The sequence below is a fragment of the Rhinatrema bivittatum genome, chromosome 16 (assembly GCF_901001135.1).
Source record: "Rhinatrema bivittatum chromosome 16, aRhiBiv1.1, whole genome shotgun sequence".
NCBI lineage: Eukaryota > Metazoa > Chordata > Amphibia > Gymnophiona > Rhinatrematidae > Rhinatrema > Rhinatrema bivittatum.
In genome coordinates this window covers 70,372,050-70,398,816 of record NC_042630.1, presented here as the reverse complement: position 1 = coordinate 70,398,816, position 26,767 = coordinate 70,372,050, and the positions used below count along the sequence as shown (strand labels likewise).

Sequence of the window (26,767 nt, the reverse complement as noted above, 5' to 3'; positions counted from 1 at the left end):
GAAATGAGGTATTCCCACTGGTGGCCCCTATGGCGAACATCAAGGACTTCATGGAGGTGGTTCAGGAGCTTTTCGCGAAGGCCAGGATAGGACCACTGGCTTCAGGAGAGATACATGAAACGTATTGTGGATTCCCAATGTAGGTGGCAATCGGAGCTGGTATGTAACTGGTCCAATACGACGAATGATTGGAAAAGTCCAATATACCTTGGTGCAAACCTTTGGGAAGGTATCTTAAGCCGAATATACCGAGTGCTCAGCCAGACTTTTTGGCCAGGAAGGAACTCAGGAGCCGAGCGTCGATGGCTGTCCGCAGACTTCTTGGCCCGGGATGCGGCTTGACGTAAGTGGAGGTTCGTCTGATTCCAGAGTGCCTTGAGGGCATCAGCCGTAGCTTGCGCAGCAGAAGAGGGTACCGATAACGGTATGGGCAACGGTGGTCGTGGTTGCTTCCCATAGATGATGGAAAAGGGTGACATACCTGTAGCAATGGCAATATGGGAGTTGTGGGAAAACTGAGCCTAAGGAAGGAGTTTGGACCAATTGTCTTGACGGTCGTTTATATAGGCTCAGAGAAATGATTTTAAGAAGCGGTTCATACACTCAGCTTGTCCATTGGCTTGTGGATGGTACGCTGTTGTTAAACTGATGTTGATGCCAAGTTTACTACAAAGAGCGCACCAGTTTCGGGCAACAAATTGTGGAACCCTGTTGGAGACAATGTTCTTGGGCAAGCCATGTAGTCGAAATATGTGAAGAAAGAACAGGCAAGACAATTCGGGAGCAGATGGTAGGTCCGGTAGTGGAACAAAATGGGCCAATTTAGAAAATCGATCTATAGTTACCCATATGACCGTGTGACCCTTAGATGGAGGTAAGTCCACGATGAAATCCGTGGAGAGATGTGTCCACGGTTCTTCAGGAGCTGGAAGTGGTTGGAACAGACCCCAAGGTTGACCGACTGGGGGGTTTTGTTGAGCACAAGTGTTGCAGGAATCGACATATGCTTTAGCGTCAGAGACCATAGTGGGCCACCAAAAGAACCACTGGAGCAGCGCTAGAGTTCGCGCTTGCCCTGGGTGACCAGCAAACTTAGAGTCATGTGCCCACCGGAGGACTCTTTCACAGAGTCGACGGGGCACAACAGTCTTCCCAGTGGGAAATGGGCGAGGTGCTGACAGACAAATACAAACTGGGTCAATGATGTGACCGGGTTCTTCCGGGGTATCTTCAGGTTCGAAGGAACATGATAGGGCGTCTGCCCAGAGATTTTTCTCCGCTGGATGATAGCGAAGTTCAAAGTTAAACCTGGAAAAGAACAGGGCCCATCGAGCAGGCCACCCAGGACAAGCCCGTACCCTTGCTACCCTACAGCGATTTAATTGGTGGCCGTCTATGATAAAAAACATGCAAGCGTACGTGGAATCCTGCACCTCCTGCGCCAGGCAAAAGCCTCCGGCCGGTCATCCTTGGTGCCTGCTTCAACCTTTGCCCATTCCTGATGTACCTTGGATGCACATAGCAACCGACTTCATGGTCGATCTGCCTCCTTCTGATAGGAACAATACGATATGGGTTACCATGGACCAGTTCTCGAAAATGGCGCACTTCGTTGCTCTTCCGGGACTGCCATCTGCCTCAGAACTAGCCAAACTATTTGTGCAGCATATTTTTCGTTTACATGGGATGCCAAAACACATCGTATCAGACAGAGGTTTCCAGTTCACCGCCAAGTTCTGGAGGGCACTGTGTCGAAAATTGGATATCTCTTTGGATTTGACTTCTGCCTATCATCCCCAATCTAATGGACAAACGGAGAGAATGAACAGAACCCTTAATCAGTTCATCCGCGCCTATGTCAACTCTAGGCAGAATGATTGGGCAGAACTTCTACCCTGGGCTGAGTTTGCCTTGAATTCGCATCCGGGGTCCGCTACAGGATACACGCCATTTCAAATTGTGTATGGCCGTCAGCCTCTTCCATGACTTCCCTTACCATTGACTGGTACAACACCTGCTGCTCAAGCTACTGCTGATGAGATTCATCAACTCTGGACTCAGACCTTCTACAGAAGGCTGGGCAACGGGCTAAAAGATTCTATGATGCTCATCATCAAGCGGCTCCCCAGTTTAAGCTAGGAGATAAGGTAAGGCTCAATACCAAATATATCCGGCTCAAGCTACCTTCGGTTCGATTCGCTCCGCGATACATTGGACCCATCACTGTTCTCTGTTGTTTGGGACCTTTGACTTACAGCTTGAGGTTGCCACCCTCAATGAAAATACACAACGTCTTCCACGTTTCACTCCTGAAACCACTTATCCTTTCGGAGTTCTCTCAGAAGATTCCTGATCCACAACCCGTTGATGCTGAGGATGACATTGTATACAAGTTGGATGACATACTGGATGTCCGTAGAAGAGGAAAGCACTGGGAGTACCTCATTTCTTGGGAAGGATATGGACCGGAGGAAAACAGCTGGGAACCAGTTGCCAACATACTGGACAAAGAGATGCTACATCGCTTCCATCTTGCGCCGAAACCCCCTAGGAGGGTACTGTTCTCCCATCAGTCGCAGGCAGCTGCGACCTTTGCTGCTCACTTCCTTTTTATATGCAGCTCCGAGTTTGGGGAGAATGGCGGCCTCCGCTTCCACACTCCGACCCTCATGGCGTGCTCGGGACGGCGTGGGCACTCCTGGCAGCCATCTTACATACGGGTTCATCTAAGGCACGCATGTGCGCGCCTGCCCTCTTATTAACCACGTCACCCGCCTACCATACTTAAACTCAGCTGACCTCTTGCTATATGAGTTAGCAAGGATTCCTTCCTGCTATTTCCGCCATCCTGGGACTTCGTCCCTCTGTGTGTCCTTGGGGGCCTTGCCGCACTCATGCTATCCTCTCCTCGGAGAGCCATTTCTCTCTCTCTCATTCCAGTGAGTCCTTCATCATTCCTGAACGACCCTCGCTGTTCCTCTGCTGGACCTCCTCGGTGCCTGATCTTCCATCTACGTCTACAGTACTGGTGTGAGTACAGAACCTGCTCTACTAACTTTGTGGCACGGATTCTCAGGTTAACCCGCTTGCGGGCCACTTCCGGATCCCCTCTGTCTTGTGCACGCCATTGGCTTCCGGCCTACCCCGTGCTGCGGACCACTACTGGAATTGCCAGCACAAGTTACGCCTAGAGAAGGTATTCACCGGACCACTCTGCACTGCGGTCTACTATCTGGACTGACTCCATTGATCCGCTCCTTGGATCACCATCAGCTGTTTAATATAGTTATTCCTCTGTTGTCCTTTACTCCTTAGACCTTGCCTGTTGTGGTAAGGGCCCACATGGCTCCTCCCTGTGGGCAGAGTCTCCACTCTCCACAACCCAAGGGCCCACTTCTCGTTCAAAGAACATAACAAGCATTTATCCAGTTTTGCGAACAGGTGATTTTCACGGAGACTTGAAGAACTGTGCGAACATCAGTGCAGTGCATAGCCAGATCCTTGGATGCCACAGCCTTAATGTATAATAGGTCTCTGAAAATTTCGTTAATCATTGGTTGGAATACTGCAGGCGCATTACAGAGGCCGAAGGGCATCACCAAATATTCGTAATGCCCGTCTCTGGTGTTGAAAGCGGTCTTCCAGATGTTATCAGGGCAAATACGCACCAAGTTGTAAGCTCCGCGTAGATCCAACTTGGTGAATATAGAGGCTCCATGTATTCGGTCAAATAGTTCAGAGATTAGGGGCAAGGGATACTTGTCTTTGCAGGTAATCGCATTTAGGCCGCAGTAATCGATACACGGCCTTAGAGATCCATCTTTTTTCGTAACGAATAAGAATCCTGCACCGGCAGGTGATGTAAAGGGATGAATGAACCCCTTCGCACGGTTATGTACTCCATCATGGCCTTGGTCTCAGGAAGGGAAAGAGGATAAGTATGCCCTCGGGGAAGTGTAGTCTCAGGCAGAAATTCGATGGGACAATCAAACCTCCGAAAAGGTGGTAGAAGGTCCGCCTTTTGCTTTGAAAACACATCTTCAAAGTCTGCATAGGGAGCAGGTATGCCTGAGGAGGTGGTTGCCAAAGGAATCACGGGTAGTGGCACCACTTTGTGTAGATAAGTCTGATGGCAGGTGGAACCCCATTCCACCAGCTGGAGCGACCCACAATCGAATTGAGGGGAGTGATGTTGGAGCCAAGGTAGTCCTAAGACTACTGGGTGACTGGATTTCTCTAGTACCAATAGTTCAATTTCTTTAGTATGAAGGGCACCAGTATGGAGTTGAACTGGCTCTGTGGTCAAGGAAATACGACCAGGTAACGGTTCTCCATAAATGGAAGCAATGCACAAGGAGGTCTCAAGAGGATGGGTTTTTATACCCAGAGGTTGAACCAGATTCTTGAGGATAAAATTGCCTCCTGCTCCAGAATCCACCAGAGCAAGAACTGGAAAGGACCGGGAGTCCCAGATTAAAGTGACAGGCATGGATGACTGAGGGGCCGGTGATGTTGCGCCCAAGTTTAGAACCCCAACTGAACTTAGGCGGGAAGTTTCCCGGATGGACTGGGCAGACCTGTAGGTGATGGCCAGGGGCTCCACAGTACAGACACAGGCCTGTTTGTCTCCGCCGGAGGCGCTCTTCCATGGACAGCCGCCCACGGCCCAACAGCATGGGTTCTTCCATCTTGGCCACAATAGGGTCCCTACTGGAGGCAGAGCCGATGGCTGGTGGTGAACGGGAGCGAACCCGAGAGGGCTTTTTGGGCATCCGATTCTCCCGGTGACGCTCTTGGAGATGATGATCAATTTGGCCAGTTAGATCAATAAGATCATCAAGAGAGGAGGGGAGCTCCCAAGCTGCCAGTTCATCCTTCAGCTGCAGGGAGAGTCCATCCAGGTAGATAGCTCGCTTCCTGCCAAGCGAGTTCTGAAGCTAAGGTCCGGAATTTGATTGATTAATCAAATATGCTTCTTTGGCCTTGTCGGAAGTGTAGCAAGTTAGTGCTTGCCACGGCATGCCACCCAGGATCATCAAAGGTTCACCGGAACACGGCCACGAATCGAGATAGTTCCTGTTGGAGGGAGCAAACTGCATGTAACATTGGTTGCTAAATCCTCTGCAGAGCTTAGAATCACCATTGAAATGAAGTGGAGCTGGTAGGGCCAGCAAGGCTTTAGGAGTGGAAGGAGCCGGCTGTTGATGAGGAGAAGCCGGTACTGGATAGGGTATCAAGTCGGGCATGTAGACGCTCAAGAGAGGAAGCCAGTGCCTCGAGAAACTATTGCTGTTCTTGTACCTTTGAAGCCAGGCCAGGGATAGCCTGGAGAGCACGCGACTCCTCCAAGTCCATGGCCTCTGCAATGGGAGGTGGACCCTTGGACTGAGGTGGGGTTGTCACAACCCACAGGAAGGGTCCTACGGGTCCCCACCATTGGCAGGCGGAGTGGGCTGATGGACGGAGGCCGGCTGGCGCTTCACCAGTACCAGCCTTCGTTCCCCGCGGGTTGAGCTTTTGGATACAGGGGCCGGCTGAACTTAGGTGGGCCACGGCTCGGTTCCCGCCGCGGGCCCTACTTAAAGCACAGTGGGGCACGGTGCTGAGCAGCGGCATCTCTCCGTGGGCTGCGTGGGAAGGCCGGACGCGGAGCACCAGGTTCAGCTGAACTGGAGGCACCAGGATCTGCAACCGAGCCAGAGGCACCAGGGGTGGCCCGAGGACGGAGCCTGGTCGGAGGTGTAGCAAGTTAGTGCTTGCCACGGCATGCCACCCAGGATCCTCAAATGTCCACTGGGACATGGCCACGAATCGAGACAGTTCCTGTAGGAGGGAGTCCGATCTCTCCCAGAAGGGTGAAGCCCAAGCCAGCGCCTTCCCTTCGAGAAGAGACAAAATAAAGGTGGCTTTCGTTAGTTCATCTTGAAAGATGGAGGCCCACTACCACCAGAGACGAGGGACCAGGCACTGGATTTACTTGAGAGAGGTGAGGGGGCCGAGCCGCGGGTCTGCTGCGGCCGGCACGCATAACAGGGTGGTGGGCTAATTCGTGAACCAGTTAATTTCATTTATTTGTGCATGTTTTAAAAGACCCCAATTTAAGCTTGTAAATCAGGACTTGCGCAAATAAAATATACACACGTATATTTTTAAAATAGGTAGGAAAGGTCTGCATGTTCACTGCATCGAAATACGGGGTTTTAGCACATTTGTGCGTAAGCCTGCAAATGTGCGCATTTTCTGGGGCATGGATATGCGTATTTACAAAATGCACATATACATCACTACGTGCATTTGTTTGAAAGTTATCCTCTCTGTGAAGGGAGCAGCTGCAGACTCGGAGGCAAGAGTCTGGGAGCCTCCTCCAAGGGAGTCAGGGTGGGAAAGGAAGGCAGAAGCTTTCCATCCAAGCGTTTTCAGGCTGAGGATAAGAGGAACACTTTCAGGAAGGGGAAAGAAGTAGGGTTCCATTCAGTGTGGTCAGGAGAGAAGTGGAAACTTACAGCAATCTCCTGCAATTCTAAGAGAGGGAGAGAGAGAGGAAGAGGCTGATTTATCTAGTCAGTGTAAGCTGATTCCAGCCTGACGCTACAAACAAGAGAGGAGAGAAGTGCCAAGAAAATGCTTAGAGAGGAGAGGAGTATGTTCTGCAGAGGTGCAGCACACGGGATTTCCAGGTACAAGGTGTTCCTTTAACAAAGTCATTTGAGAACCAGCTACACAGATTAAAGAGATCCTGAGAGTACCGATTCTTCCCTACGTAAATGCCCAATTATCTCTTGAAGTTTTGTTATAGTAAAGACTTTATTTGTGTATGAAGAATGTCGAGGATATGCCACCCCCTCATCTCAGGCAAGAGAATGAAAGTGGGGGGTGAGGAGGAGGGAGGCTGCACAACACATTTAGTGTTCTGCTTATTGGAATCTGAATGCAGACCTTCTTTTTGGCTTTAATCTTCTAGTTCATAAGTGGGTTTCTCGTGTCTGTCCATATTAATATGCCATCAGAGATAAAAAAAAAAAAGTTATCCCTGTTTGTACACCAGATCAGTCCAGACAAATGGGTTTTGCATCCCTACCAGCAGATACAGGCAGAGAACAAAAAACCTTGAGGCACTGCTGCATAACCGAGTGTGCACCTGCAGTCCCTCAGCATTTCTCCAGCAAACCCTGTTTGAGGTGCAAACACTGCAGTCTGGAGTTACTAGGAAAGAAAAGGAAAGAAAAAAAAAGAAGATTCCCATGTGGACAGCTCCCCAAGGTGTTAGGTTCCTTCATGGGTCATTCCTCAGATGGAGCAGGGTGAGTAGGGGGGGGGGGGGTTGGTGGTCCCTGTGCTAGCTTGGCCCTTGTCTTCAGGGGGGTGATAGCCAGTGGTTCTGGTTCCCTCTCCCCTCTGGGTCCCTGCCACCATCAATGCACAGCCTTTCTACCAGAAGCAGTGAAGTATTTTATTTTATTTTCCCTTATTAGTTTTGGTGTGACTGTTCCTTTAAGTTAGTTAAAAAAAAATAAGAGGAACAAGCTGAGGCAGTGCTTGGGTGGCTGATAGCTGTTTTGCTGCCGGGAGGCAGTTGCAGGTGAGCAGGACCGAATTGGCGTGGTTAGTGGGGCCAGGTGCTTGGTCAGCATTGGACAGAGCTGCAGACATTTTTTTCAGGCAGGGGCTATTTTTAGGCCTGTTTTCGCTGGCATGGCACCTCCCGCACTGTGCGGTAAAGTTTGCAGCGGCTGTGGAGCCAAGAGGGTGCGCCTCAGCGTGACCGCATTTTGCCTCCATTGCATCTCGGGGGTGGGGGGGGGGGGGGGGGCTGGGATCTCTGGGGAGCTCACTGGGAACCGGTACCTTGAGGTCATTGGGACCAGTACAAGAGGTCTCGGGGAAGCCAGAAGGAACGGTGGCCATTTTAACTCCTCGTGGTAGGAGCCAGGCTCCACGTGGAGGGCCTTGGGACTCCCCTCCCCTGCTTTTTTCTGTGGATCAGGACCCTGTAAGAGGCAGGGAGGGTGAGGGGGCCTAGGGGGATGCTGTTCAGGATCAGGGTTGTCCTGATTCAGATGAATTATCCATGGATTTTGTCCCACTTCTCCACAGAGCCTATTTGGCCAAAAAGGAGGCGGGATCCAAGTGGCCACTTCTCAGGAAGGCTCATGGGAATAAGAAGCCTAGGGAGGAGGAGCAGACAGGATCAGGAGGGATCCTGTGGCCTCTTGATTTCGTACAGACCGCTGATGAAGGTGGGAACACGGATGTCGCGGATGAGCCTGATTAACTGCAGGGGGTCTGGTGCATCCGGGCAAGGACCCTGGGACCACCTTGGGAGATCCAGTGCAGGATTCCGATGGCATCCCAATTGTCGAAGGGGATGATTCTCGGGTGGTCAGGATGTTCCGTAAGGAGGAGCTGCGGCCACTAGATCCCCAGGTCCTGGAAGAATTGTGGATCAAGGTCACACAAGAGGACTCTGACAATGAGGGAGTGAACCCAGTCCTGGATAAGCTTCAGGATCCAATTAAGGCCTTTCCCTTACATAAGAAGGTGAAGAAGTTGGTGGATTGGGATTGGAAGCCTCCTGAAGCAGGCCTCAAAGTAGCCAGGGCAATGACTAAGTTATATCCTTTGCCGGAGCATGTGTTGGAGTTGTGGACGATTCTTAAGGTGGATGTGTCCGTGTCAGAAGTAACCAAGAAGACAATCATTCCTGTGGCAGGCTCGGACGCTCTGAAGGATATCCAGGATCGAAAACTGGAAATTGTGTTGAAGAGGCTGTTTGAGGTTTTGGCGTTAAGCCTTCAGGCAGCAGTCTGTGGAAGCTTGATTCAAAGGCCTGCTTGTGTTGGGTTCAGAAAGCCCATGAGAAGGTGATGGGGACATTGTGTGAGGCTGCTCAGGCTTCCCGCTTGGAAGTGGGAGTAACCTATGTGGTCGATGCCCTGTATGATTTGGTTCGAATCTCAGCCAGAAATATGGTTTCAGATGTTGCAGTGCGAAGGCTACTGTGGTTGCGAAACTGGTCCGTGGATATGTGGTTGACCTCTCCTTCAGAGGCAGGCTACTGTTCAGAGAGGATTTAGAGCAGCTGATGAAGCAGTTGGTGGAGTCAGGGAAGTCGAAAGGAAATAAATTGCCCAAGGACAAGAAGATCACTAAGAAGTCTTTTCCACCACGTGCTTGTTTTCAAGATTCAAGGAGATTTCGGTCTAGCAGAAGTTCTGTGCTTCCAACTCAGAAGCAGGGCTCGGGTAGGTAGCAGTCCTTTTGAGCACAAAGTTGGCCTCCCAGGGACGGAGGCTCCCAGTGAGGAGGTGGAGGTAAAATTGGCTCCTGAAGGCAAGCTGGTCCACTCCTCCCCAGCAGTTATCGGAGGGAGGCTGTCCCTTTTTTTTATGAGGAGTGGGCCAGAATCATGTTAGACCATTGGGTACTGGAGGTGGTGAGAGATGGCTATGCCTTAGAATTTTCTCGGCTGCTCAGGGACGCCTTTGTGATCTCCCACTGTGTCCCCAGCTCCAAGTGGGAAGCAGTGTGGGACGCTTTACAGAGGTTGCAGTTACTGTGCCCTCTCAGGAGAGGAGACAGGGAAAGTACTCAGTTTATTTCATGGTTCCCAAGAAAGAGGGGACTTTTTGGCCCATTCTCAATCTTCAGAAGGTCAATATTGCTCTCCGGGTGCCGCATTTTTGGATGGAAATCTTGCGAACTGTGAAAGCAGCGGTGCACAAAGGGGAGTTTCTGGTGTCATTAGATCTGACAGAAGCCTATCTCCACATTCCCATAAGGGTCAATCACCAGAGGTTCCTGAGGTTCATGGTTCTAGGGGAATATTTACAATTTTGGACGCTCCCCTTTGGATTAGTGACTGCTCCATGGACATTCACAAAGGTGATGGTAGTGGTGGCAGCTGCTCTCTGGAGAGAGGGAATTCTGGGCCATCCGTACCTGGACAATTGGTTCATCAGGGCAAAATCGGAAGTGGAGTGTCATCGTTTAGTTCGATGGGTTATGCAGCTCCTGGACTCATTGGGCTGGGCAACAAATCTGGCAAAGAGTCACTTGGAGCCGCCCTAGTCTTTGGAATATCTGGGATTTCGGTTTGATACCTGGATAGGGAAGGTTTTTCTGACCGCGGAAAGAGTGGTCAAGTTGCAGTCAGGTGCTTCGGCTTCTGCAACTTGCGGTTCCCAGAGTCTGGGACTATTTACAGGTCATGGGTTCTATGGCTTCTATGCTGGAGTTAGTTCCATGGGCCTTTGCTCACATGCAGCCCCTGTAGAAGGCTCTGTTTATCCCATTGGAATCCACTTTTAGAGGAATTTCAGCTTCCTTTACCGCTTCAGGGGGACACCAGGTTCAGTCTTTCCTGGTGGCTGTCTCAGACCAATCTGGAGAGAGTTATTGGACCTGGAGGTACCCGACTGGGTAGTCATGACTACAGACGCCAGCCTCAAAGGATGGGGACCAATTTGCCAAGGATGATCAGCCCAGGGTCAGTGGTCAACAGAAGAGGTATCATGGTCACTGTGCCACCTGGGAAAACTGTTGTTCCCCGACAACTTCGACGGAAGATGCTCCGCTGGGCTCCTGACTCCCTAACAGCAGGCTACCAAGACAGTCTAGAACCCTTTCCGCTCTCCAACAGTTTTATTGGTGGCGCACCATGAAGAAAGACACACAAGCCTACATTTAGTCTTGCCCTACATGCACCCGTTATAAGCCCCTGGTGGGTCGTCCTTGGGGTCTCCTACAACCACTTCCTGTGCCCAGTGATCCATGGATGCACATAGCCACGGATTTCATTGTGGACCTTCCTCCTTTAAGTGGCAATAACACAATTTGGGTCACCGTGGATGTTTTTCGAAAATTGCTCTCTTTGTGGCACTATCTGATCTTCCTTCAGCCCCGGAGCTAGCCAGTTTGTTCATCCGCCATATCTTCCGCCTCCAGACACATTCTCTCCAATTGGTGAGTACAATTCACCGCCCGGTTTTGGAAATCCCTCTGCAAAAGGTTTGACATCACACTGGATCTCACTTCGGCTTATCATCTCCAAGCCAATGGTCAGACGGAAAGAACAAACAGGACCTTAAAACAGTTCCTTCGAGCTTATGTAAATTCATGGCAGAATGACTGTCCAACCTTTTGCCGTGGGCGGAGTTTGCTCTGAATTCCCACCAGTGCGTGTCCACTGGGTCTTATTTATTTATTTCAAGATTCTTATATACCGCGGTACGTATAAAGATACATCACCTCAGTTTACAGACATTAATTTTAGCAACAGGCTTTACATAAAACAGTTTATACAAAATTAAACAGCATGAATATATTAATAACAGATTTTACAATTAACCGTTTTAAAGAATATGTAAACAATTCTTCACCCTTCCAGGTGGTTTATGGACGCCAACTGCTGCTTCCTCTGCCGCTCTCACTTTCAGTGCCATCCCCAGCGGCATAGGCCACCGCGCAGGAGTTGCATCGACTCTGGGTCAACACTAAGATCCAAAAAGTTCTATGACGCTCATCATCGGGAAGTTCTGTAATTTAATCCAGGAGACAAAGTGTGGCTCAGTACTCGGTTTATCCGTCTTATACTGCCTTCGGCCCGGTTCGCCCCCAGATACAGTGGGACTTTTCCTGTGCTTCGCCGGCTGGGTCCAGTTACCTACAGTCTTCATCTGCCTTCATCTCTCAAAATCCACAATGTTTTCCATGTTTCGCTAGTGCTCTCTGACTTCTCAAAAAAACCGCCTGAACCCCAACCTCTGTCAATTGAGGCAGATGTTACCTATCAAGTGCAAGATGTCTTGGATGTCAGGAAGCGTGGAAAGAAGTGGGAATATCTCCTGTCGTGGGAGGGCTTTGGGCCCCAAGAAAACAGCTGGGAACCTGTGGCGAACATCTTTGACAAGGATCTAATTAGGCAGTTCCATGCCTCACATCCGAGAAAACCCAAACCCTTGGGGGGGGGGGGGGAGCCATAAGAGGGGGGGGGGTACTGTTATGACCATCAGTTGCAGATGGCTGCGACCGCTATTACTCACTGCGTGTTCTGCCTTTCTTTCTCCCTTGGGGAAACTCGCGTCTGTGGCCAGCTGCTTCTGTCACTCATTTCTCCGTTCCAGGACTCCCCGGGGTGGCAAAGACGCCACCGACCGCCATGTCTCTTCCGGGCCTCCCTAGGCATGCGCTACATGGCCCCTCTTATGGACACCAGGGCGGGAACCTCAGGGGCGTCTCCCCTTGATGATATCACTAACCCTGGACTCTTAAGCTCCATCGGGGCCTGGCCGTAATTGACTTGGCAACGAGTTCCTTCCTTGCTGAATCCTGCTGATCTCTCTACGGACGTTGGTTCCTGGTTCCTGCTCTTTCTGGAGTTAGACACTCTCGGGTACCCACTCCTCGGAGGCCCTGCTCCTGTCTCCGGCTATCTGCTCCTCGGGGGGGGCCCTGCGCCTTGGATTCTGCCTACCAGCTCCCCTGCTCATCAGGGTTGCTCCCGGAACCACTCCGCCTTGTGAAGACTCTACGTAAGTGTAGCCCGCTCTGTGGGCCACTGCCTTCCTACTCTGCTTCGTGGAGACCTATGGAGGTGTGCCCCGCCCTGCGGGCCACTGCCTTCCTACTCTGGCTCGTGGAGAACATCGGAGGTGTACCCCATCCAGCGGGCCATTGCCTCACTACTCTGCTTCGTGGAGACCACTGGAGGTGTACCCCGTCCTATGGGCCATTGCTTCACTACTCTGCTTCATGGAGACCTACGGAGGTGTACCCTGCGCCGCGGGCCATTGCCTTTTATTTGTGACTGTGTCGCGCCCCCCGCTCCTCGGGGCACTCATAGTGTATCTTGTGATTGTGCCGCGCTTCCCCGCTCCTCGGGGTAGCGCCTTGAGTATCCCAGTGACTACACCTTGCTCCCCGCTCCTCGGGATAGCACCCTGCTGTATCTCAGAGACTGAACCGCATTCTCCCGCTCCTCAGGGTAGTTCTCTCTCTCTCATTGCCAGAGACCCCTGGGCTTCCCCGCTCCTCGGGTAAGCCTATGTCATACCTCCTGTGCTGATGCTCTCTGTGGCTCCACCCTGAGGATGCTTTCTCTCTGTACTCCTCCATACTCAGCCTGCATCCCCATGCCTCGGGGTCTGCCCAGCTCCTCACCACTAGGGGGACCTATTCTGGCAATTGTATCCACATCCCTCTCTCTGTAATCTCTGGGCTGTGTCATCTATTGCTGCTGACCTCGCCTCCCGACAGTGAGGCCCAGTGGGGCTCTTCCTGGTGAGTGGTACCATCTCTCACCTCGGGCCAAGGGTCCACTAACCCATGAGTTCTAACACATCTGGCCAGGGTTATTGTAGTGGCACCCGAGTGGCCGCCTCGCCGTGGTTTGTGGATCTGGTTTATCTAGCGGTAGATGGTCCTGTGCGCTTAGCACATCTGCCGGGGTTATTGCATCAGGGACCCATATTTTCAGACCAGGCGGATCACTTCTGTCTAGTGGCCTGGGTTTTGAAAGGCGGCGGCTCCCCATGAAGGGATTACCGGAACCTGTGACTGCCAGTTTGCTTCAGACAAGGAGGACGTCTACTTCTCTGGCATATGTCCAGGTGTGGAGAGTATTCAAATCCTAGTGTTTACAGAATAACTTGTAACCTTTGAAGGTAGTTATCCTGCATGTTTTATCCTTCTTACAGAGTGGTCTGTCTTAGCCTATAATTCCCTCCGGGTGCAAGTGGCAACCTTAGGGTGTCTTAGAGATAAGGTAAGGGGAAAGACGTTGGCGGCCCATCCAGATGTGGTGTGTTTTCTGAAAGGAGCTAAGCACTTGCGTCCTCCAGTCCATAAGGTGTGCCCGGCTTGGAGCCTTAACCTAGTTCTCAGAGTTCTGTGTGGCCCTCCATTTGAACCGATCAGGAGGGCATCTTTAAAGGACCTAATCTTGAAGTCTGTTTCTCTGGTTGCTATCTATTCCGATAGGAGGATTTCTGAGCTACATGCATTGTCGTGTAGAGATCTTTTTTAAGGTTTTCAGAGGATGGGGTGTCATTGCACACGGTACCTTCCTTTCTGCCAAAAGTGGTTTCATCCTTTCCATCTTAACCAGATGGTTGAGCTTCTGGCCTTTTCGAAGTTTTCTTGGGACACTTCTGTGGCAAAAGAGTTGCACTTATTGGATGTGTGGCGGATTCTGTTGTGGTACCTTAAGGTTACACATCCGTTTCAGAGATCAGATCATCATTTTGTTTTGTTTAGTGGAGCAAAGAATGGAAATAAAGCTTCCAAGTGCACAATTGCTAAATGGCTGAAAGAAGCGATAACTACAGCTTACATCTGTAAGGGTAAATCGGTGCCGGAAGGGTTGAGGGCACATTCCACAAGGGCGCAGGCAACCTCCTGGGTGGAGTGTCAGTTGATATCTCCACAAGAGATCTGTCGGGCAGCAACATGATCTTCTCTTCACACTTTTACCAAGCATTACCGCCTGGATGTGCAGGGGTCTTTTGGAGAAAATGTACTACGTGTTTCGGAGGTGAATTGTTGGCCCCAGGTGGAGTTGGCGCTGCCAGTGGGGGGAGACCCCAGGGGTCCCCACCATCGGGAGGCGGAGCTGAACGGGAAGCGGAGTCCAACTGGATCTTTGCCAATATCTTCCCTTGTTCCCCGCAGGTTGAGCCCTTGGGTACTGGGGCCAGCTGTTCTTAGGCGGGGCTCTGCATGGATGATCCCAAGGAGGGTGTCCAAGGCAGAGTCTGGGTAGGGTACAGTGGTCGAAGCCAGAAATCAGTCCTGAGCGTAGTCCAACGAAGCAAGGGTCAAAGCCAGTAATCAATGCTGAGTGTGGTCCAACGAAGCAAGGGTGAAAGCCAGTAATCAATGCTGAGCGTGGTCCAACGAAGCAAGGGTCAAAGCCAGTAGTCAGTCCAAGGCAAAGGCTAGGTAGGAAGCAGGAACGGATTCAGGAACAGGAACCAGGAATGAAGTCAGGAACAAGGACGAACAACGAAGCACACGACTAGCGTGGAGACCTGTTGCCAAAGTAAGCTCTGACTGTCAGAGCTTGCCTTAAATAGTCCCAGGCTGATAACAACAATGGAAAGGACCGGCAGCCCTAGCCTGCCGCAGGCCCTTTAAATGAACAAGAGAAGCACGCGCGCGCGCCTCGGGGACCAGATGCAAAGAGCAGATGGCTGCGGCGCCTCCACCGCGTTCCAAGGCCCACTGGCGGCGAGCAGGGCCACGAAGAAGAGCACAGTGCTGGAGGCACCCCGTCCGCATCATCGGAGAGCCGGGGCCCACCCCTGGCGAGGCAGCACAATGCCGGGTAAGGAAGGCCGGTTGCAGGCTCTGCGGCCAGCCGACGTAACACTATGTGTGAGTCTTTCGGGTTCCCGTCCAGTATAAGGGAGCTTGGGTACATCCCACTTATCTGGACTGATCTGGGGTACAAACAGGAATGGAAAATCAGTCCAGAGACCCACCCCCTTCTTTCGAAAGACTTCCTTGCTTCTGGATGTTGCTGAGACAATATGTAAACAGATGCAGAATGACTAAAAGTATATATAGGATAATATATTCTTTGTTAGAGACAAGGGTTCCTAGTTTTAGGGGGCTCCAACTTTAAGTCTCTGCTCGCCCAGAATTTATTGGGATTTGTTAGTTTGGACCTTCGGTCACCACAGTTCCAGTTTGATGTATCTACTGCACTCCTGTTTTATGTAAACCAGCAAGATATGTTTTTCATGATTGCCGGTATATAAAAACCTTAAATAAATAAATAAATAAATAAATAAATCTTGGCTTGGGTACAGGTCAATTCTGAGGAACTGCAGGAGGCACTCTTGGTTATGTAGCAGTGTCTGAAAAGATTTTGTTCTCTGCCTCCATCTGCTGGTAGGGATGCAAAACCCACTTCTCTGGACTGATCTGTGGTACAACAGGAATGAAAATTATCAGGTAAGAACAAATTTTCCTTTATGCTGACCTTTTGACATGAAGAGACATAGCATAGTGTGCTAGATGACAAATAAGAGAACAGCTGGCCCATCTAGTCTACCCTGTTATTCCTGTCCACATTGCTAAGGTTATATCCCAGCTGACAGCCAGAGCAGCTTTGACCACTTGTAGGATTTTGGTTGCCTCCCTCTTTGGTTCTCTAAATATAAGTTCCTTGAATGGAAATATCTTTCCAGTTCCTACTCGTTGAATAGGAAGTGCTCCCTCATGGCGAGTTCCTGCAGGTGGCACACTCTCTCATGGTGAGCCCTTGCTGGTAGTGTAAACTTGTGGTAGGTCCCTATGGGTGGCACTCGCTCACGGTGAATCCGTACCCTAACTCTGTTTTCTGTCTCATGCAGGTGAGAACCAGCGTACTGTATTGTGTGCGCTTTACTCATGGTGATTTCACTTGGACGGTTAAGAAGAAATTCAAAAACTTCCAGGAACTGCACCGGGACCTTCTGCGCCACAAAATCTTCATGAGCTTCCTGCCCCTCAACCCCCTTGCCCGGTAACACAGACTAACATTTACTCTTTTGCATGAGAGGGTAGGAGAATGAGGTGAGGAAGAGAGATTTAAAAGGGTGATGCCATTGAAGTCTTGGGGGGGGGGGTGGGGGGTGGGTGGGTGGCGGTGAATGACACAGGGAAGAGTTATTTAAGGAGGTGATGTCATTGTATCAGGAGGTGAATGACAACATACTCTCTCTCTGCTATACTAACCCCTTGTTCTTCCGGATTCTGTGGCACAGGTTTTCTGTTCATCGTTTGCAGACAGAGCCAACATCCTCAGAGATGCCATCTCTACCCCAGAGCACCAGTGATTCCACCAGACACACTGCTAGCAAACAGGTACAAAGCAGTCAGGCATTGCCGTTCTTTGCTCTCAGCACAGTGAGATTGGTGGTAGTGGTGAGATTTTAACCTGGATCTGCAGGTGTCACAGCTCTGTGATGTCACTAACAGAATCAGCCTCAGGGGCAGACAGGAACTGGGAGAGAGGCCACATCAGTAAACATTTATCTGTTTATCTTTTTCTTTTAATTTAATACTTTTTTTTTTTTGCAGAAATATTTGGAGGAATACCTCAACGTGCTGCTAACAAAGGCTTTCTACAGGAACTACCATGCGATGGTAAGATCTGCTTCCCTTCAGAGGCCTGAAGCAGCTGCCTTGGGCATGAAAGCTGGAATCTCAGCCCTTCACTGCCCTGAGAAGTGCTGCTGACTAGCTGAGCTTTGCTTAGCAGGGGACACAGCAAAGACATCTGCTCCTCACCCCATGCTCCCATGGTCTGTTCCTGCCACTGCTACTGTGAGATGAGTGCACAGTGTAGTGTTACAACTGCTAAATACTTCATTTTATTCCAGCATCGAGATTAGCAAGTGCTTAAATCTAGCAGAATTTTAAGGTTGTCTTCAAGCAAGGACAGAAACTTCTCCTTACGGTTTGCTCTGTGTTTCGGTCCAGTGCTTGTAAATTTAGGATCACAATTTGGCCTCATATCCACAGGGATAGGCTGAGCTAGACCTGGTTTTACCTCCAATTTATTTATGGACTTGTAGATGTCCGGTTTCAGCCATGCTGTGGCTTGGCTAGTTAGCCAGCTAGTTGCACCGCTAAAAATACCCGGCTAACTTTAGGACAGCCCTGCGGCCCGACCAGAGGTGAAATATTACAAAACACTTCTTTCCCTGTACGTACCCAGATCAGTCCAGACTCCTGGGTTTATTCATCTCTGCCAGCAGATGGAGACAGAGAAAGTTTCACTGACACTGTTTCATAATCCCTGGTGTCACCTGCCATTCCTGGCGGGTATGCAGGCTCCATTTTTTGCTTTCATTCACGTGTTTGTTCAGGGCTCGGCAGGGGAGTTTTCCTGCCAGTTTCAGCATGGTTTGCGGCTCTGTTTGCTGCACATGTGGTGCAGGATCATTGCAGCTCAGCCGCTTTAGTTTATGTGCAGCCTGCGTTTCGGGGAGAGAGGGTCCGTCAGAGGCTCTGATGACCGCGAGAGGCAGGAACTGTCGTTTGGGCTCTCCCCTGAGGGTTTCTGTGAAGCGCCGATGTGCGGACCGCGGCAAGCCTCCGATTTCCTCCGACGGAACAGTGGCCATTTTGGCTGCCCCGGCAGTGCGGTCTGTTTAGACGAACGATGGGGGAGATTTGCCTCCGCATCTTTCTCCGGCCTGCCCAATCACGGTAGAGGGTCTGGGGGTGGGTGGGCAGGCAGATGAGGCATTGCGCTTAGATCTGCCAGTGCCTGCATCCGTAGAGTCTGCTCCCTCACAGCTCTCTCAGGCTCCTCAGGCCTTTTCTGCTGATTTTGTTCTCCTGCTGCATGAAGCACATTTAGCTCAGCAGGCAGGTTTAGGTAGCCAGTCTCACCCTCTAGAAGATCAGAGAGTGCTCCGGGGCCTGAGCAATCCCGATGTTGGAACTCTCTGCTGGGACAGCGTTCGTGGCGTCCTGGGTTTGCTGAGACAGACTCAGATAACTCGGTTGGGTCTCAGGGGGACCTGGGACGCAGGAGGCCTTGTCGCAGGATCAGGTTATTGATCCTGATGACATTGGCGTACCTCAAGGAGATGATCTAGATTTATTTATTTATTTATTTATTTAAGGCTTTTCTTTACCGACATTCATCAGGGACATCATGCCGGTTTACATCAAACAAGGGAGAGGCTAAGATGTGAAGGCAGTTACAATAAACAAGGAGCAGAAAAACTGGGACTTGAGGAAGTAATATACAGAAAAGCAAAGCAAATAGGCATAAATAATAAGTTATCAAATTAAACAGAGCATATAACGAGAAGTAATATGAGAGAACTATTTACAAGTAATGCGACATTGTCTTACGAAATGAATATCTGCGGCACTTGCCTGAGTGAGAAGGGAGTTCGATAGTTTTGTGCAACTTAGCTGAGGTAGGAGGGCGGGAGAAAGGGTGGGCAGGAGGTGGTAACTGAAGATGGTCAAGGGGGAATGGGATGCACGGGAAGGGATGCGGCAGTTTAAGGGTAGGCTTCCTTGAATAGCCATGTTTTGAGTTTTTTTTTAAATTTCTGTGCGCATTGCTCAAGTCTGAGTTTGGGTGGCATGGAGTTCCAGGCGTAAGGACCAGCAATGGATATGGCTCAGTTTTTGGTGGAGAGGAGGTGCAGTTGTTTTGGAGAGGGGGTGTGGAGAGTGCCTTTATGTGATGACTAGTGGGTCTATTAGATGTGTGGAAGTATATGCGGTCTTTCATCCAGGGCAAGTTCTGATTGTGGAGTGTTTTATGTATGATGGTGAGTGCTTTGAATGTAAAAAAGCATATCCTTGCAAAAGTGAGAGAGGGTTATGCAAAATTATTGATGTTAAGAAGATTAAAGCCATTATTGGAGACAAACGATTTTCACACAATATTACAGACCCTTATCTTTGGAAGCCTGGATTATTGTAACTCCCTCTTGTTGGGACTGCCTGCATCCACTATTCGACCATTGCAGGTATTGCAGAATGCGGCAGCCAGAGTCTTGACGGGGGTAAGGAAGAATGAACACATTACACCTATACTGATTAGATTACACTGGCTGCCAATAGAGTACCGCATTAAATTCAAGGCCATGTATATTCTGCATAAATTAATTTTTGCAGAACAGGTAGATTGGCTGAACGCAGCCATTAAATTACATGTCCCCCAAAGGAATCTGCGTTCAGCAAATAAGGGCTTGCTTTCCCTACCAACAGTTCAGTCAGCACATCTTAATCAGGTCAGAGAAAGAGCGCTATCGATGGCTGGCCCAGGAATATGGAACTCACTCCCAGCTCCGCTGAGACTAGAACCAAACTTTAAAAAGTTTAAACGGAAACTTAAGACCTGGTTCTTTACTAAAGCTTATACAGAATAAGTCAATTTACTGTTGAAGATACTGAGATCAAATCAGTCTTAAGGAGGCTGAAGAGTATATTTAAAGTAGATAGTGGTTATTTAGTCTATACTGAGATTTTATTTTAATTATAGTAGGTGTCAATTTTAGACATGCTAGATGTATTAAAGCAGAAAGGGGGATGAGGTAGAATCTGAATCAAACTTTATTTTAGAATTTTATTAGGATTTTAGATATATTTTACACACTGAAGAAGAATCTGGAGTGTCGTAGGATAGGAGCTACATTTTATAACATTTTAATTAGTAATTTTAGCTGGAAAAGTTTAGTCGTAAGTTTTATATTGTATGTTAATTAATTTTATATATGATATGTTAATTGTTATTGTGAACCGTTCCGATAGATTCTGAGGGACGGTATATAAAAGATGTTAAATAAATAAATAAATAAAATAATACGGTGGTGGATGGGGAGCCAATGTAGTTCTTTCAGAATGGGTGTGATGTGGTCGAATTTGCGTGAGTTGGTAAGTATTCTGGCTGTTGCGTTTTGAAGGAGTTGTAGGGGTTTAATGGAGGCTTTGGGTAGACCAAGTAGGAGTGAATTACAATAGTCTATTTTGGAAAGAATAGTGGCTTGCAGTACTGTCCGGAAGTCACAAAGGTGGAGTAGAGGTATGAGATTTTTTAATGTCTTAAGTTTGAAGTAACAATCTTTCAGTTTTGGAGGGTGTTGACCCTAAAGTGATCCACTTGTTCTGGAAGGCCCTTTGATTCCTCAGGTTTTGGAGGAACTAGGGCTGAAACTCCCTCAGGAAGACTCCAATTTGGTAGGTGCAGATCCGGGTCTGGATGGGCTTCGAGCTCCCCCACGAGCTTTTCCCTATATAAGTCGGTGAAAAAGATGGTGGATGAAGAATGGGAAACGCCAGACTCTGGCTTGAAAGTGGGAAGGACGATGGCTAAGCTCTAACCCTTCCTGGAACAGATGTTGGATCTCTTTTCTCTTCCAAAGGTGGATGCTGTGGTTTCGGCGGTCACAAAGAAGATGAGTATCCCGGTTGCAGGTTCTCCAGCGTTGAAGGATGTCATCATTTAGCCACTATTTAGCAATCATTTAGCCACTAGAGAATGGGCCTTCTCTACAGCGGGACCAACCATATGGAATGCTATTCCCCCTGAGCTCAGACAGGAACCCTGCCTGTTGACATTTAGAAAAAGGCTTAAGTCTTGGTTATTTAAACAGGCCTTTCCCTAAGCACCGATCCGCCCTAGCTATCATTGCCGAACTTTCCGCACACTGTAAATAATTGTTATAATCATCGAGTTACATTTAGTCATAATTGTTATAGTTAACGAGTTATTTTTGCTCTGCTTCTTCTTCCCCCAGTTACATTACCCTTGTTTCATTGTAACTTTTGCCTTTCTTCACTATGTTAATGTTAAGGTTATAACCCTGGTTCCTTGTAAACCGACATGATATGATCTGTATCATGAATGCTGGTATAAAAAAGCACTAAATAAAAAATAAATGAATAAATGTTCAAGACCGGACATTGGAAATTCAGCTAAAAAGGATTTTTGAGGTATCGGCCCTAAGTCTGCGGGTGGCTATCTGCTCCAGCTTTGTGCAAAGGGCTTACCTGTGCTGGGTTCAACAGCTTCAGGATGGGCAGGCAAATTCGGGTGTCGAAGTGGATAAAGCAGAGAGCTTGGATGCGTCGTTTGCTTACATGGCAGATGCCTTGTATGACTTGGTCAGAACTTCCTCCCGTATTATGGGTTCCGCGGTTTCAGCCAGGCAGTTATTGTGGTTATGCAACTGGTCAGCGGATGTTTCGTCTAAGTCTCGTTTAGGCTCTCTGCCTTTTAAGGTGTGCCTCTTGTTTGGTGAGGATCTGGAGCATTTGATGAAGGACCTGGGTGAGAATAAGGTGCATAAATTGCCGGAGGATAAACCTAAGGGCAAGTGGCTTTTCAATCTCGGTTGCATCGGGATATTAGGTTGCATCAGGCAAGAGGAGCCCCAGCCTCGCAAAAGCAGTTCTCTTCTCGAGATCAGTCCTGGGGGCAGTCCTTTCGAGGTGGTTGATGGCCATTCAGAGCTTCCTCCAATAGTGGGGCCGCTGGAGCCAAATCCTCACAATGAGGCGAGGCTGGTCCACTCCGCTGTTCCTTTTATAGGGGTCGTCTAGCACGATTTTACGGAGAGTGGACCAAGATCACTCAGCGTTATAAGAGACGGTTACGCATTAGCATTTGCTCGGCCCGTATGCGACTTGTTTCTAGTTTCCCCCTGCGGGTCACTGGAAAAGCATTGGGTAGTCCGGGGGACTTTAGACAGGTTACAGGCCTTAGGAGTGGTCGTTCTGGTTCCACAGAGCGAACGAGGCAAAGGTCGATATTCCATCTACTTCGTAGTTCCAAAGAAAGAAGTCTCTTTTCTCCCCATTCCGGATTTAAAATGGGTAAATGTGGTGCTAAAGGTCCCAAGGTTTTGGATGGAAACTCTGAGGTCAGTAATCACAGTGGTGAGTAAGGACGAGTTCCTGGCTTCTTTGGATCTGATGGAGGCCTACCTACGTATCCCCATTCGTCCAGATCACCAGCGATTCCTGAGGTTCATTGTACTGGGTCAGCATTTCCAGTTTCAGGCTCTCCCCTTTGGGCTGCCCACGGCACCCCGCACATTCACCAAGGTAATGGTGATGGTGGTGGCGGGTTTGCGGTGCAAGCGGGTCCTGGTGCACCCTTATCTAGATGATTGGCTCATCAGAGCAAAGTTGGAAGTCACTTGTCATGCAGTGATGCAGGAGGTAATCACCACCCTAGAATCTCTAGGCTGGGTGGCAAATTTGGTGAAGAGCCAGCTGATCCCGTCTCAGACCCTAGACTATTTGGGGACTCGGTGTGACATGCTGAAGGGCAAGGTGTTCCTCTTGGAGGAGAGAGCTTGCAAGTTACAGATGCAAGTCCGGAATCTGTTGGCTTTGCAGGCTCCCAGAGGTTGGGATTTTTTGCAGATTCTCAGCTCGATGGCCTCAATGCTGGAATTGGTGCCGTGGGCTTTTGCGCAAATGAGACCGCTACAGAGAGCTGTTGGCACAGTGGAATCCGTTGTCAGAGGAGTTTCATATGCCCGTCTCGCTCAGTGATCATATGTGGGACAGTCTGGCTTGGTGGCTGCCGTCGTCCAGTCTGGCCCGTGGGGTTGATCTGGAGGTCCCGGATTTGGTAATTATTATTAAGAACATAAGAACATAAGAAAATGCCATACTGGGTCAGACCAAGGGTCCATCAAGCCCAGCATCCTGTTTCCAAAGTGGCCAATCCAGGCCATAAGACCTGGCAAGTACCCAAAAACTAAGTCTATTCCATGTAACCATTGCTAATGGCAGTGGCTATTCTCTAAGTGAACTTAATACCAGCTAATGGACTTCTCCTCCAAGAACTTATCCAATCCTTTTTTAAACACAGCTATACTAACTGCACTAACCACATCCTCTGGCAACAAATTCCAGAGTTTAATTGTGCGTTGAGTAAAAAAGAACTTTCTCCGATTAGTTTTAAATGTGCCCCATGCTAACTTCATGGAGTGCCCCCTAGTCTTTCTACTATCCGAAAGAGTAAATAACCGATTCACATCTACCTGTTCTAGACCTCTCATGATTTTAAACACCTCTATCATATCCCCCCTCAGTCATCTCTTCTCCAAGTTGAAAAGTCCTAACCTCTTTAGTCTTTCCTCATAGGGGAGTTGTTCCATTCCCCTTATCATTTTGGTAACCCTTCTCTGTACCTTCTCCATCGCAATTATATCTTTTTTGAGATGCGGCGACCAGAATTGTACACAGTATTCAAGGTGCGGTCTCACCATGGAGCGATACAGAGGCATTATGACATTTTCCGTTTTATTCACCATTCCCTTTCTAATAATTCCCAACATTCTGTTTGATTTTTTGACTGCCGCAGCACACTGTACCGATGATTTCAATGTGTTATCCACTATGACACCTAGATCTCTTTCTTGGGTTGTAGCACCTAATATGGAACCCAACATTGTGTAATTATAGCATGGGTTATTTTTCCCTATATGCATCACCTTGCACTTATCCACATTAAATTTCATCTGCCATTTGGATGCCCAATTTTCCAGTCTCACAAGGTCTTCCTGCAATTTATCACAATCTGCTTGTGATTTAACTACTCTGAACAATTTTGTGACATCTGCAGATTTGATTATCTCACTCATCGTATTTCTTTCCAGATCATTTATAAATATATTGAAAAGTAAGGGTCCCAATATAGATCCCTGAGGCACTCCACTGTCCACTCCCTTCCACTGAGAAAATTGCCCATTTAATCCTACTCTCTGTTTCCTGTCTTTTAGCCAGTTTGCAATCCACGAAAGGACATCGCCACCTATCCCATGACTTTTTACTTTTCCTAGAAGCCTCTCATAAGGAACTTTGTCAAACGCCTTCTGAAAAACCAAGTATACTATATCTACTGGTTCACCTTTATCCACATGTTTATTAACTCCTTCAAAAAAGTGAAGCAGATTTGTGAGGCAAGACTTGCCCTGGGTAAAGCCATGCTGACTTTGTTCCATTAAACCATGTCTTTCTATATGTTCTGTGATTTTGATGTTTAGAACACTTTCCACTATTTTTCCTGGCATTGAAGTCAGGCTAACCAGTCTGTAGTTTCCCGGATTGCCCCTGGAGCCCTTTTTAAATATTGGGGTTACATTTGCTATCCTCCAGTCTTCAGGTACAATGGATGATTTTAATGAAAGGTTACAAATTTTTACTAATAGGTCTGAAATTTCATTTTTTAGTTCCTTCAGAACTCTGGGCTGTATACCATCCGGTCCAGGTGATTTACTACTCTTCAGTTTGTCAATCAGGCCTACCACATCTTCTAGGTTCACCGTGATTTGATTCAGTCCATCTGAATCATTACCCATGAAAACCTTCTCCATTACGGGTACCTCCCCAACATCCTCTTCAGTAAACACCGAAGCAAAGAAATCATTTAATCTTTCCGCGATGGCCTTATCTTCTCTAAGAAATTGCCATGCTGGGTCAGACCAAGGGTCCATCAAGCCCAGCATCCTGTTTCCAACAGAGGCCAAACCAGTCCACAAGAACCTGGCAATTATCCAAACACTAAGAAGATCCCATGCTACTGATGCAATTAATAGCGATGGCTATTCCCTAAGGGGCGGATTTTAAGGGCCCTGCTCGCCTACATCCGCCCAAATCCGGGCGGATTTAGGCGAGCAGGGCCCTGCGCGCCAGTGAGACTTATGCGAGACCCGGGGTTCTCCGAGGTGGGCGTGGGGGGCGTGTCGGGGGCGGGCCCGGCCGTCGCGGCATTTAGGGGGCGTGTCGGCAGCGTTTTGGGGGCGGGTCCGGGGGCGTGGTTACGGCCCGGGGCGGTCCGGGGGCGTGGCCGCGCCCTCCGTACCCGCCCCCAGGTCACGTCCCGGCGTGCTAGCTGCCCACTGGCGCTCGGGGATTTACGCCTCCCTCTGGGAAGCGTAAATCCCCCGACAAAGGTAAGGATGGGGTTTAGACAGGGCCGGGCGTGTGGGTTAGGTAGGGGAAGGGAGGGGAAAGTGAGGGGAGGGCAAAAGAAAGTTCCCTCCGAGGCCGCTCCGATTTCGGAGCGGCCTCGGAGGGAACGGAGGTAGGCTGTGCGGCTTGGTGCGCGCCGGCTTTGCAGAATCCATAGCCTTGCGCGCGCCGATCCCGGATTTTAGCGGATATGTGCGGCTCCGCGCGTATCTACTAAAATCCAGCGTACTTTTGCTTGCGCCTGATGCGCCAGCAAAAGTAGGCCAAATCGCGCGGTTTGAAAATCTACCCCTAAGTAAACTTGATTAACAGCCGTTAATGGACTTCTCCAAGAACTTATCCAAACCTTTTTTGAACCCAGCTAGACTAACTGCACTAACCACATCCTCTGGCAACAAATTCCAGAGCTTTATTGTGCGCTGAGTGAAAAAGAATTTTCTCTGATTAGTCTTAAATGTGCTACTTGCTAACTTCATGGAATGCCCCCTAGTCCTTCTATTATTCGAAAGTGTAAATAACCGAGTCACATCTACTCGTTCAAGACCTCTCATGATCTTAAAGACCTCTGTCATATCCCCCCTCAGCCGTCTCTTCTCCAAGCTGAAAAGCCCTAACCTCTTCAGCCTTTCCTCATAGGGGAGCTGTTCCATCCCCTTTATCATTTTTGTTGCCCTTCTCTGTACCTTCTCCATCACAACTATATCTTTTTTGAGAAGTGGCGACCAGAATTGTACACAGTATTCAAGGTGCGGTCTCACCAAGGAGCGATATAGAGGCATTATGACATTTTCTGTTTTATTAACCATTCCCTTCCTAATAATTCCTAATATTCTGTTTGCTTTTTTGACTGCTGCAGCACACTGAGCCGACGATTTTAAAGTATTATCCACTATGATGCCTAGATCTTTTTTCTGGGTGGTAGCTCCTAATATAGAACCTAACATCTTGTAACTACAGCAAGGGTTATTTTTCCCTATATGCAACACCTTGCACTTGTCCACATTAAATTTCATCTGCCATTTGGATGCCCAATCTTCTAGTCTTGCAAAGTCCTCCTGTAATGTATCTCAGTCTGCTTGTGATTTAACTACTCTGAATAATTTTGTAGCATCCGCAAATTTGATAACCTCACTCATCGTATTCCTTTCCAGATCATTTATATATATATTGAAAAGCACCGGTCCAAGTACAGATCCCTGAGGCACTCCACTGTTTACCCTTTTCCACTGAGAAAATTGACCATTTAATCCTACTCTCTGTTTCCTGTCTTTTAACCAGTTTGTAATCCACGAAAGGACATCACCTCCTATCCCATGAC

General features: G+C 48.9%; 1 protein-coding gene across 3 annotated transcripts in view; it reads left to right on the top strand.

The window, feature by feature from the left end:
• PLD2 (phospholipase D2) overlaps window positions 1–26,767 on the top strand; it is a 444,278-nt gene that overhangs the window by 89,751 nt on the left and 327,760 nt on the right. For all 3 annotated transcript variants that reach the window (XM_029581771.1, XM_029581768.1, XM_029581769.1), the window contains exons 4-6: window positions 16,356–16,507; window positions 16,749–16,848; window positions 17,065–17,130. In XM_029581771.1, coding sequence (XP_029437631.1) covers window positions 16,356–16,507; window positions 16,749–16,848; window positions 17,065–17,130 — 318 coding nt within the window. The remainder of the gene's footprint in view (window positions 1–16,355; window positions 16,508–16,748; window positions 16,849–17,064; window positions 17,131–26,767) is intronic.